At 42.0% G+C, this 12,823-nt stretch overlaps 2 protein-coding genes across 7 annotated transcripts in view; one reads left to right on the top strand and one right to left on the bottom strand.

Moving 5' to 3' along the window:
* The window catches only part of LOC100472638 (zinc finger protein 484), a 117,873-nt gene extending 115,219 nt beyond the window's left edge, over positions 1 to 2,654 (top strand). For both annotated transcript variants that reach the window (XR_004621825.1, XR_004621826.1), the window contains one exon: positions 2,231 to 2,654. The gene's annotated coding sequence lies outside the window, so the exon portion shown is untranslated. The remainder of the gene's footprint in view (positions 1 to 2,230) is intronic.
* MFSD14B (major facilitator superfamily domain containing 14B) overlaps positions 1 to 12,823 on the bottom strand; it is a 55,408-nt gene that overhangs the window by 7,889 nt on the left and 34,696 nt on the right. For all 5 annotated transcript variants that reach the window (XM_034647379.1, XM_034647382.1, XM_034647383.1 and 2 more), the window contains exons 4-7: positions 10,251 to 10,378; positions 8,714 to 8,828; positions 3,393 to 3,611; positions 1,619 to 1,732 (exon numbers count right to left, since the gene is read on the bottom strand). In XM_034647379.1, the coding sequence (XP_034503270.1) occupies positions 1,619 to 1,732; positions 3,393 to 3,611; positions 8,714 to 8,828; positions 10,251 to 10,378 (576 nt within the window). The remainder of the gene's footprint in view (positions 1 to 1,618; positions 1,733 to 3,392; positions 3,612 to 8,713; positions 8,829 to 10,250; positions 10,379 to 12,823) is intronic.

The following is a 12,823-nucleotide window of genomic DNA, read 5'->3' as shown; positions in this document are numbered from 1 at the left end:
TCACAGGTCGTCCATGCTCGAGCAGGTACCAGCGCTTTGCTGCTTTTTATTGCCAAACAGGAACATCCCGCCATACGGATATGCTGCCTTCGCTCAATACATTTCATCAGCTATTTCTACTTTTTTGCTATTATAAATATTTGTATACAAGTTTCTACATAGACCTGTGTTTTCATTTCTCTCGGCTATATACGTAGGAATAGATTTTCTGGAAACCCTGTGTTGAACAGGGACTTCCAAACTCTCCTCCACCCCATTTTACATTCCCGCCAGCCCGGTGTGAGAGTTGGCATTTCTCCGCACCTTTGTCTGATTACAGCGCCTTACTTATTAGCAGGTGTGAAGAGATATCTCGTTTTGATCTGCATTTCCTCGGTGGCTAACATTAAGCGTCGTTTCATGTGCTTACTGGCCATTTGTGTATCTTCCTTGGACAGGTATCTATTCAATCTTTTTTTGAATTTTTTCAGTTGAGTTGTCTTTTTATTGTTCAATTATAAAAGTTAAGACTTGATACAAGTTCCTTATCAGATATAGGATTTACAAAAATACCAAATGCAATTTGAACTCAAATGCGTTTATGTGAACTGCTCTTAAAAGCAAGCACAAATACAAAATAACAGAAAATGGTTTCTGATTTACTGTTAAGTGATGCTGGTAGTGACATAAACAGTATGTATAGAAAAAAGGGTTGAAGAAGAAAATATCAATGAGAGGATTTTTCACTTCCTTAAGCTTTCCCATTTTTCCTGCATTAAATGCAATTAATTTAATGCATAATTATAAATGCATATATAATTTTCTACATTAAATATGCTACCTCACCATTCTTCCCACTAAATCTCCAGCATCTGCCCACCCAAAATGAGCAAAACCAAAAAAGAACTGGTTGAAAAATAGTTTTACTTACAGGCCACCATATAAAATATTAGTCTCACACTTTCAGGAAAACTGTTGAGAATGGTGAATTTCACAAGTTTCCATTAAAAATACCTCCCAAAATAGAGGAATTTATCTTAGGCGGAGGCCTGCTCTGCCAGGGGGAGTAAGCCCCTAGAAGGACGTCCCGGGAAATCAGTAAAAAACCAGGGCAGGAATGCTATGGAAGGCAACTCCTGTCTCTGCCATCCCAGAGAACTGGAACACAGCTGGGAAGGGAGCTCTTTTTTAAATTGCCTTAAGTCAACTGCCTTCTGAGGGGACAAGGTAAAGTATAAACTTTTAAAGAGAAAAAAGGTCGGGGAGCGATTGTTTTGATTACCGCTTGCAAGCCCCCATGAAGTCCACAGCAGCACTGAGTTATACTACGGAAGATGTCCCAGGTCAGGTCACATCAAACAAACCTGACCTCTCTCTGAAATTTAATGAAGATTTAAAACATTATGATAAATTCTGTTTATGCTAATTCTCAATGAAATTTTTCCCAGAGTAAACATTTTACAGTAAAGTATCGTCATATCGAAGGTCCCCCGCGCATGTCAGCGTCTACACTTAGTAAAACTAGAAGCAAGTCCACACATTTTTTTTTCTCTATACTGTTTTCCCCAAAATACTTCCAGACAGATCCTAACCTTTGGTTTTCTTCATGTTCTAAACCTATTAGGCACACGTTACCCACCTGTCTGAGATAGAGAAAAAAACTTGAATACTGTCCAGCTTCAGGAAGGTATGAGAGAAACACGGTGATGCAAATTAGTAAGACGGTAGAATCTTTTCCAACCTTCTTCAGTGACTAGGAGTAAGCAGAAAGAGAAACACATAAAAAGCAGGAGACACTAATATTCCGGGATATTGGCATCATTGTTTTGCTCTATTAAGATGAATTACAAAAGTTGAAGGGATTACAAAAGCAGGTAAACATTAACTCTATGGTTACAAGTCCTCTAATTCCAGAGTTCTGTGTTTAAAGTATTACAGCTTAAAACCAAAACAAAAATCCCCCCAAACACTTGCTCATCTTTGTTAACCAGACTGGTTCACGTCCTATGAACAGACCCTGAAAAAAACATTGCTCCAAAACCTTTTAAGAAATCTCATCTCCTTCATTCATAATATAACCCTTTTAAGGCCATAAACACGTTAAGATGTTAATATTCAGTTTGCCTGTAAAACTGTAGGCAAGTTAAGTACGCTCCAGCCATGGGGTCAGTGAAAAGATTCTCTCCGACCAGTAACTTCTGCATTTTACACCTTTCATCTAAAAGTCCTTCTTACATTCCTTTTTACACAGACCTGCTGAGAAGACCAAAAGGTGTGCTGTTTTCTGAGGACTGGAGAGTGTGTCACTGCATTCTAGGGTCACCATAACTGTAACCTCCACGTGGGGCACAGCAAAAGCAGCTCATGTCTGGAGACTTACTGCACACCGGACACAAGACTAATGAATTTACATGCATTCCCGGTAATCCCTGCAGCAGCCGTGACACGGCGGCAGTCCCACCTCACAGACGAGCTTCCACACATAACTCAAGCCCTACGTGACAAAGTGGGAGGCCGGACCAGGGTTCCTTATCAACGTCTGACGACATGGCACAAAGAAAACGAGCAGGGTCCCCAGGTCATGACCTGAGGGACCTTTTTAGAAAAGAGTTTGATGAGTTATTTTCCTTTTACACATTTTTCCTAAAATAAATTTGGGTGATTAAAAACAGCAATCAAATCTCTGGTTATTTTTTTCTGCACATATTTTCTTCAAGAACAATTTAAAGTCAGATATGATGGGGAAAGGGGAGGGATAAGATTCTTCTTGGTACTTTTTCTTCTTTGGTACTTTCTCTATTTGTCTTCCCCCCGCCCCGAAAAATCAAAAATGCCAAATATTTTTAAAAGTTACAGAAAACAAAGAGTCCATTCAACCTGCAAAATACAAGGTCAAAGTCTCTGGTCAAAGTGGATGCATGTTAACAACCTAGAAAATAACTACGGTAGTCAGACCAGATCTGTTCATCTTCTCTGAATTTAAGTGAACGAAAACACTTCAAATGGCCACCGTCGTTTCGTTAAAAAAAAAAAAAAAAGTGAAAACAACCATGCAATAAGAAAAAACAACTTCCTTCCTACACCCTCATGCAGGGATTAAGTGGACATTTTTTTCTCTCTTTCCTTAGGATACCTACCACATGCTTGACTTAAAATAAATTCTAGAGGCGCCTGGGTGGCTTAGCTGGTCAAGTGTCTGACTTGAGATTGAGCCCCAAGTCAAGCTTCATGCTGGGCATGGAGCACGTAAGATTCTCACTTTCCCTCTGCCCATCCCTCTCTTCCTCCCTAATAAAAAATTTTTTTAAAGAAATATAAATTCTACACATTCCATGGTGCATAGACAACTTTAGTGCCTTACTTGCAATTAAATCTTTTTTCTGTTTTTACTGGAGATAGAAATGGATATTTACCGCAAAAGGGTCTGCTTGTTTCCAAGAAATCTTAGCTCCCCAGGAAAGCGGTCTCATTTTCTCTGGCAGAGATTCTGGAACAGCCAGTAAGATGAAGCAGATGTCCAGAAGAGCCACCACTGTGGCCACCAGCACAACGAGGCTGTCTCCGTAACTGGCTGAAAGGTACGCTCCAATGGCCGGGCTACTGACCAGACTGGCTGCAAAGGTGGCCGAGACCTGTGGAAAAGCACTCTCTCACCCAGGGTCCCATCTTCTACCACACACATGCAGAAAGCACACACTCAGCCCCACATGTTGCAGATACGCACCTGTGTTCCTGCTGCTTACGCAGGGGCCACAGACACGCACCTGCAGCCATGCTGCCCTGGCTTTAAACAAAACAGAAGGAATGGGCTGCATGTACATTTTAGGAATGAAAGAGAAAGTCATTTCCTTTTAAGGACTTGTTCAGAAACTACGAACTAGAGATATCCTGAAAAGCTACAAGAGTAAAAAATAATCTTTGAGAAAAACTTCCTCATAAAAAAAGTACACACTTTACTCTTCTTTAATTGGAAAACAGGGATGTGGGGAGAAAGGCATGAAAAAAAAAATGCAGGGCTAATGGGAAAACCTCAATTTACTCAGGGGCTGTGCTGATTACATAGTCTAAAAACACACACTTGTTTTACCATTTTATTATTTGGTGACCATTTCATTACCATGGAGAAGGGGAAAAAAATCCCTGATATTCTTGAGAAAAAGCTGTAACAACAAGAACAGAGTTCTGTTGAGAGAGAGGTTGAAACTTCTTAACTAGAGATCCCTGGGCTGTTAATCTCCATCACTCCCCACCTCCATTCTACACCAGAGACCACAGAACCAACTGCTCACATCTGCACCTGAATCCACGTGGAGCCTCTTCACATGGTTTTCCTGTAAGCACGTTGAGAGCTTCCTTTATCTAGGGATGTAATCTGAATGTTCAGAAGCTTAAATGGACAGTCTCCAAAATATAACCAGATTGAGTGCCAAAAACAGACTTATATATTGGTTATCTAGACTTCCAATGGATTTTAAAAGAAACCACAGAAATCATTCTCTGTGGCTAAAATTATGACACCTGGTTAGCCAATGACATCCTTCCTTCACCCATCACCCGCAAATGATGTGAAAATATATCTGAAATTAGTATTATACTAAAAATACTGTAGAAGCCAAAAGTCCAATAAAAACTGGGGGAGAAAAGGAGGCATAGAGAATTCCAACTTGGGGAACAGGAATGTCTTGGTTCAATATTTACTAAGTACCCACTCTGTACCAGATGAATGAGAAGCAGAGCTCCCGCCCTTAAGGTTTTTCCATATTTGAGAAGATCAGGGCAGTCACATAAGCACATTATAAATTGCAATGGCATGCAGGCAGCTAGGGGACCATGCCACAGGGTCCTCCAGCGCTAACCACCTCACTTCTGCACAAAATGGGTCAATAAGTCATTTATTCCTAAGTTTTTCATTTTCTTAATCTTCATATTTTTGTATGTAAACAAAATACCACTCAATGTACAAATAGCAATAGAAAAGTTAAATAACTCTTAAGTTCATATGATGAGCAAGAATGAGAAGCCATTTTCTAATCTCTAAAATAATCTTTCCCACCAAAACGTACAGTTAGACTTACAGCTGCTTAATTTCAGCTGAAACTGCTTTTCATTAATCCCACAGTATTCCAAGTCTAAAGAATCTAACGATCACTTGAGTTTAAAGAAGAAAACAATTTATTTCATTATTTGTCAATGACATTTCTAAATCTACCATCATAATTGTATTCTAGCCAAATGGACACTTTCTAAAATAAAATGTTCAATAACTCAAGATTTGGTCACTGCAAACAATGGAATATTCTAGAACAATGATTTAATATGTAAGAATACATTTGATACGTGAGTTTTGAACGGCAAATGACTGCATTCTACTAAGCTCCTCAGAAACTCTGGAAGGGATGCAGTAGCTACTTGGGATGTGATGGGTGGGATTAATGCTCAGTAATAAATCATGCATGCACGCCAAACCATGGTGAACTGAACTCATCTTTCCCATCCATGGGATGCACCTCTAATAACACTGCTCTGAGAAAGACGTGCTCTGTTTTCTAGTATTTCCGTAATTATTTGTAACTGCTACAGCGAAAACTTGAAATTGACAGAGGCACAAAGCTTTCAAAATAGAGTTTAAGAAATGAGTTTAGGGGGCACCTGGATGGCTCAGTCAGTTAAGTGTCTGACTCTTGATTTCAGCTCAGGTCATGATCTCAGGGTCGTGATACGGAGCCCTGCATGGGGCTCCTTGCTCAGCGGGGAGTCTGCTTCTCTCTCTCCCTCTCCCCTCTCATCCTCTCTCTCTAAAATAAAATAGATCTTTAAAATAACTAACTGAGTGTAGGACTGGCACAGCAGGGCAGACGCGCTCAGCAACAGAGGGACAGGCCTGCCAGTCCTCCTAACGCAGCCCTGACTTCAGTCCAGCCCCTCAGCGCTAGGGATTCCCTCCGCCCATCAAGCCCTCTGCTGCGGAGCATCTGTATTTTGTCCTCCCTAAGTGGGCCACTGAACCAGGTATAGCACCTGAGAGATTAGTTTCTTCCATTTCATAGTGAGAAACAGTAAGAATTTAGTGTGAAAACTCTAGGTAGTAATTGTGAATATTGTGGGAGCCAATTTAATCACGTGCAATATGGAAATAAAAGTAAAAAGCTAGTCGCCAAGTTTCAAGTATCAGAAAGGGTAGAGCGCAGCCGCAGTTCCCCAGTTGTTCATCCGATCAGTTCTGTTCCTCTCCAACAGCTGAGGCTCACTACCTGCTGGAGGACTGAGTTTCTGGGACCTAGGACCCCATGAATTTCTATGTAAAACGTATCTTTCTCAAAAGTCAGAGCAGCACTGTTGCTCAGTCTGCGTATTTATCTAAATCCCTAGTTCACCTCACACTCACTGTGGCTCTGGGAAATAGATCTGAACGGTGACTTCACCCCAGCGCTCTCTCGGCATTAACTCACTGAACAGGACTATTCCTCGCCGCAGCCCTGAAAGACCTGCCACCTTCCCGCTGTAGTGGAGGAGTCCCGTTAAGGAAGGAAAGTGCACGTATTTTATACATTCTTTAACGGATCTAAAACCCCAGCCAGACCGGACTGACAATCTTGTCAATAACTGGCAATAAAGCCTCCTTTATTTGTAAGATGCGCAGCCTGCAAGCTCTTTCCCTTTCTTTTTTTTTTTTTTTTTAAGTTCTGTCATCTTAACATGTGACAGGTTAGGGTACACGTAAAGGTTAGTCACTGGCCAACACCCTGACTTCTGTGACCAAGTCCAGGCACCCTACCTGCCGGCCAACAGCACAGCCAGCACCCCCTCACCGACTCCTCTCGACAGCCCTAGACCACCACAAGCAAAGTGCCATTTTACAGATGAGGTGAACTAGCGAGGGAGGCCGAGTCATGCTCTTTCCCTGAAATCTGTCCTTAAAACACTGACACTCAGCACAAGAGCTTTGTGAGTGTTTTGTTTTGTTTTGGCTGAAAGCAAAGAAGAATTTTTTTTAAAAAATTGGAGGGAAATGAGTATCTCAATGGGTATTTCCCATGATGTACAGAAAAGCTGCACAAATGTGGTAAATAAGGCTTCTGGCACTTTCTCAACTCTGCTGGCTGTTACGAGCCACCCTGAACACCCTGCCTTCTTTGACGGCTTCCTAGCCGCCTCTCCCTCAGCCCTTTTCCACAGCATTCTGGAGATGGCAGCTGAAAACAGTTTTAGGATGTGGTACGAGAGACATTCAGGTTGGGAGGGAAGATGAATGGGAGGGGAAAGCAGGTAGGAGGCGGAGGGAAAGTAACGCCAAAGAAGTTTTTAAACCAATGTCTCAAGTCAACAAAGTGAAAGCTGCTGGTGTGTTTCATGAACAGCAATAACTCATCTTTGTGCCGTTGTGACTCCTTACTATCTTCCAGGAAGTAGGATTTAAAAGACAAAGGCTTGGGAAAGGAGAGAAGTAACCTGGGTTTCTGGCCTTCAGTCCTCCTCCAACCTGGTCAGCAACCCAGCCAGATTTTTCTTCTTCCACCTTTTTTCACTGTGAACATTTTCCAACACCAGGAAGTAGAGAGAAGAGCACATGCACGCTGAGGGGACCACCCCAACTACACCCCTTTGCACACGGACTGTTTGATTGAAGGCAATTAAGACCCACAGACTCAGGGAAAGCTTTTTTGCCTCTCCTTCAGAGCCTAAAAGAATTTAGATAGGGAGCCTATATCAGGAAGAGAGCTATTGCCAGAGATAATTTTTTATATAGGATTTATTTGCATGGCACGGCAAACATTTACTTACCAAACATTTGCTCTTTTCATCTTCCTGTGAACGGTCGGTCTTCCTCCCCTCAGAAGTCCCAGACCCCTACTCCCTTTTCCTTAGCTCAGGATGGCATATAAGTGTCAAATGCCCAACGGCCTTTGAGTCTCTCAGGTCTTTGTGGAGCTCTGTACAAAATTAAATGCTTCCCTCCTGTTAATCTGTCCTATGTCTATTTAATTATTATTAGGGTAGCCAAAGAACCTAGAAGGGAAAAAGGGAAAACTTCCCTCCTCAACAACACCCAATGCTTCAGCAATTTCATGCACTGGACACACACCCACAGACTGCTCACATGGCATCTACCCCCCACCCTGCCCCTAACCACTTTAGTCATGACACTCTGACCTCAAGGCTTCAGCCTGCCATTTGTACAAGTCTTTCTTCCCCTTCAGAACCAAAAGCCATAATCACACCTCAGAAAATTAGAAATGATTCTCTAATACTCAATTATCTCAAACAAGGTCTCTATAACTTTTGTTATTCACTCAACAATTACTTGCCGAATAAATGTAGTCCCTTTTCTACAGTACCACGTCCCACGTTAAGTGCCTGAGACACAGGACCAGCAATACAGTAACCGTGGAGTAACGGGGCTGAGGTGCAGCGCCTGTCCATGCTCAGCCCGTTTACTGTTTATGGTTTAAGAGATAAGCTAATGTGAAACAAATCAAATCAACTTTTGAAACAATTTTGCAGCTCACAACTCACATTCCCGCCAAACTTCCAACCCTAAAACCAGAGGATACATTACTAGTAATTTCCATCATGCTATTTTCAAATTCATAAATCTCCTTTTTAAATTTCAATCGCTTTAAATTTTCTCTTATGTAAGTCAGTATTTGTAATTTTTTTTAAATTTTACTTTCCAGTATACTTTTAAATAGAACCCTAATTAATTATGTTTAAAAAGCATAAACTATAATCTTACCCATCCATAAGCAGTACTTCGCTCGTGTTCTTGAGTGACATCAGCTACATAGGCAAATATCACCGAGAACGTGACCGAGAAGACTCCAGATACAGAAATCATCGCAAAGTACCACCTATAAAAAGATGATTTTAATTACCCAGGAGAGAGGTACTACGCATGCACTTCGATAACCAGAGCCAAAGGTATCGTGTAAAGATTATAACCAAGAAATACATTTAAAAATAAATACATGTGTATGTATATTTAAAGATATAAAGGACAACTAATAAAATGATAATCGAGATGGGGAAGAAGCAGACACACACCAAGTTTGTAATTGCTTAAAGGGTGTTAGCACACGCAGTTGAAAAAATGAAAGAGTAAGGGGATTAAGTAAAGATACCGTTTTAAAGGCAGCCAACAGAAGAGAAATAAAAACTTAAAATTTCCTAGCTTTATCTAAGAAAAAGACACCTACAGCAAATAACTTTAAAAGAGCTACACGGGGGGCCTGGGTTAAGGGTTAAGGGTCTGGCTAAGGGAAGTCTGGGGTAAGCTAGTTAAGGGTCTGCCTTTGGCTCAGGTCATGATCTCAGGGTCCTGGGACTGAGCCCCATGTGGGGCTCCCTGCTCTGCTCGGAGCCTGCTTCTCCCTCTCCCACTCCCCCTGCTTGTGTTCCCTCTCTCGCTGGCTGCCTCTCTCTCTGTCAAATAAATAGATAAATAAATCTTAAAAGAAAAAAAAAAGGAAAAGCATGACTTGTTCTTGGAAAGACTCAATATCAAAAAGTATTTGATAAAAATTCATCATCTGGTAGAAAATAAAATGATCCACGATGGGTAACCAACATATTTACAGTGTAACACATACTGACATAAAATTATCAGATAATCAAATGAGGACATTTTCACATGAGCCAAAAAAAGAAATACTAATGCATTAAAACACACACACACACCCTTCCATTTTGAGGTGTGTTCCTCACACCTTAGGACGAGCATCTCAGCAACAGAAATTTTGGCCAAATACCATCTTCTGGAACCAAGAAAAACCACTAAGGTACAGCTCAGGTGCAAATTCCAAACCATCTTTGGTTACTTGGTTATATGTTAAATATTCTCTCCTATTTATCAAGAAGAGATAAGATCAAATTCAAATTCCTATTATGATTTAGACAGAACAGGCTCTTGGTCTAACTACCATGTACTCAGAAATGACTCCTGTCTATTGATATAAACTGTGTTCGTCCGTTGCCCTAGAACAGTGAGGGGACAACACATTTGCAGTCAACTGAGCCACAGGGGTGAGTACAGGGACCGTCAGCCCCTCCCAGGACCCAGTCCTTTAAGTGACCTGATGGCAACAAGAGCTGCCCTGAGAGACATCTTTAAACATCTTAGAGCCCAAACTGGCTTTCAAGTATTACCAAAGAGATCAAATAAAAATACAGGTATCAACCACTTTGAAATGGTTAAGAAATGCTTTGCAGATGTATTATTATTCACATGTGACCCAAAACAGTCAGTCATGACGGTAGAGGGCCAATCCACTCACCATGGGCTGATCCTCATCAGTGGAATGGGGAAGCAGGTAAAGAACACAGTGCCGAGGAGAAAGGGTTTCCTCCCCCACACATCAGACAGAGCGCCAATGAGGGGGGCACTCAGAAAAGACAGCAGGCCCTGGAGACGAAAACAGAAACAAAGGTCAAATTTACAACGTGGTCCCCCAATCACTTGTAATTCTTACTTTCTAAAGCCTCCAATTTATTTTACTGGCCCCATAACAGAATGATTTGAAGCATTAAATACAAACTATCATTTGAAAACATTCTAATGAAGTAAATCAAGCAGAGAAAGACAATTATCATCTGGCTTCACTCATATGTGCAATGTAAGCAATAGCAGGGAGGACCACAGGGGAAGGGAGGGAAACTGAAGGGGAAGAAATCAGAGAGGGAGATGAACCATGAGAGACTATGGACCCAGGGAAAGAAACTGTGGGCTTCAGAGGGGAGGGGGGTGGGGGACTGGGATAGACTGGTGATGGGTAGTAAGGAGGGCACATATTGCATGGAGCCCTGGGTGTTATACGCAACTAATGAATCATGGAACTTTACATCTGAACAGACAGACAGACAAACCACACATAATTGCAAGTCGGTCCATTAGCATGTCCATGGTCTGACAGCCCAGGACAGGGCAATCAATTTATCACTACAATTTCATTTGTCTATTGCCCAAATAAAAGAGCAGCACTGGAAATTTAGAAAAAAACATTCTGAAGAATTTCTAAGCATGTTGTTAGAAAACGGAAAAGCAGGGAAGAGCCTGTTTTTCTGGAAGCAGGGATATGAACTCGGTACACCTACAGATGGCCCGAGATGAACACACACACAAGTACAGAGGACGAGGCCAGAAACTTCATTCAGTTTAACAAACACGCACAGCTCTGAATCATCTGCTGCAATGAAGACATCTTCTTGCCTACGTGGCCCCTGACCCTGGTCCTCCCCACAACATGTGATCCCCCAGGTGAGCTACAGACCTCTGCTCTGATCCGTTCCTTAAAGCCTTGGGACACCTGGATGCCTCAGTCAGTTAAGTGTCTGACCCTCGGTTTCAGCCTGGTTTCGTGACCTTGGGATCCTGAGACTGAGCCCCATATCAGCAGGGTTTGCTTCAGACTCTCTCCCTCTCTGCTCCTCCCCGAACTCACTCGCTCTAAAGTAATAATAATAATAAATCTTTAAAACCCTGCCGTGGTCTCTGTGCACAGTTTAAATTTTTCAGCAGGTACTTATGGGCAAAATAATGAGTTTCTGAACTTTCCTTTTATAAAAAAAAAATGGGTGGGGGAACTATGACAGAGGAGACAAGAATAGGAAAATGTCAATAAATAATGAAACCAGATGATAAGTACATGGGTGTTCATTATGTTTTCTACTGTTGGGTATCTGAAATTGCTCAGCATTGCACACAACAGTACCCTCCAAAATCTGGCACCTAACACACATTCTATGCTTCGGCTCTATGTGGTACTTCTCAGTTTTCTGAGCTTACCATTTCCCTTTGTGCCAACGGGCCTTCGCTATGCCCGCTACACTTCCCACACTCGGACTGCGTAAACTACTAGTCATTCCTCACAACTCCCGAGTGAGAAGCACTTCCTCCTCTATCTATTCTCTTGGCTACTCAAACAGAATTAATCACACTGGTTTTTGTGGGGTGCAAAAACAGACCCCTCCCACCTGGTGCGTATCTCTCTCTTCTACTGTAATTTAAACACTCGGTAATTGTCCATCTTCTCTATCGGATTAGAAATGGAGATTAATGGGGCGCCTGGGTGGCACAGCGGTTAAGCGTCTGCCATCGGCTCAGGGTGTGATCCCGGCGTTATGGGATCAAGCCTCACATCAGGCTCCTCGGCTATGAGCCTGCTTCTTCCTCTCCCACTCCCCCTGCTTGTGTTCCCTTTCTCGCTGGCTGTCTCTCTCTGTCGAATAAATAAATAAAATCTTTAAAAAAAATTATCTTGTCTAAAATTCATGAAACCAGTAATCACAAGTCCTGAATTTAAGCCCCAGTTTCTGCAGTTGCTCGGCTCTTTGTTAAGGGAAGATCATTTAATCCTTGATCTGTTACTTTCTTGACACAAGGACAGGCTAAATGGAAATCCACTGTGGTTTAGAAATTACATTACAGGGTTTGATTCCTGGGCATGGATTAATACTTATTTCAGAAGAGCTAAAAAGCTTTCTCCTCAGCCTGCCATCAAGTCTCCCTCTTACCTCCCCTTACTTCAGGTTGCCTGACTCCGAGCTGGTGGGCTCTAGGTTTACTGGAGGCTGAGAGGAGATTGCAATCCTGTTCCTCTTCTTCCCAGCTATGTGACTTTGGTTTCCTCTTAAAGTTCAGTTCACCAGAACTTTTGAAAGCCCTTACTTACCATGCCCTGTGATTGGCACCAAGGGTACAGAGGTGTAAAGAAACCATCCCTCTGGCATTAATCTCCATTTCTTTTTTTTTTTTTTTAAAGATTTTTTATTTATTTGACAGAGATAGAGACAGCCAGCGAGAGAGGGAACACAAGCAGGGGGAGTGGGAGAGGAAGAAGCAGGCTCCCAG

The sequence above is a fragment of the Ailuropoda melanoleuca genome, chromosome 17, assembly GCF_002007445.2.
Source record: "Ailuropoda melanoleuca isolate Jingjing chromosome 17, ASM200744v2, whole genome shotgun sequence".
Lineage (NCBI taxonomy): Eukaryota > Metazoa > Chordata > Mammalia > Carnivora > Ursidae > Ailuropoda > Ailuropoda melanoleuca.
This window is presented reverse-complemented; position numbering and strand designations above follow the sequence as displayed.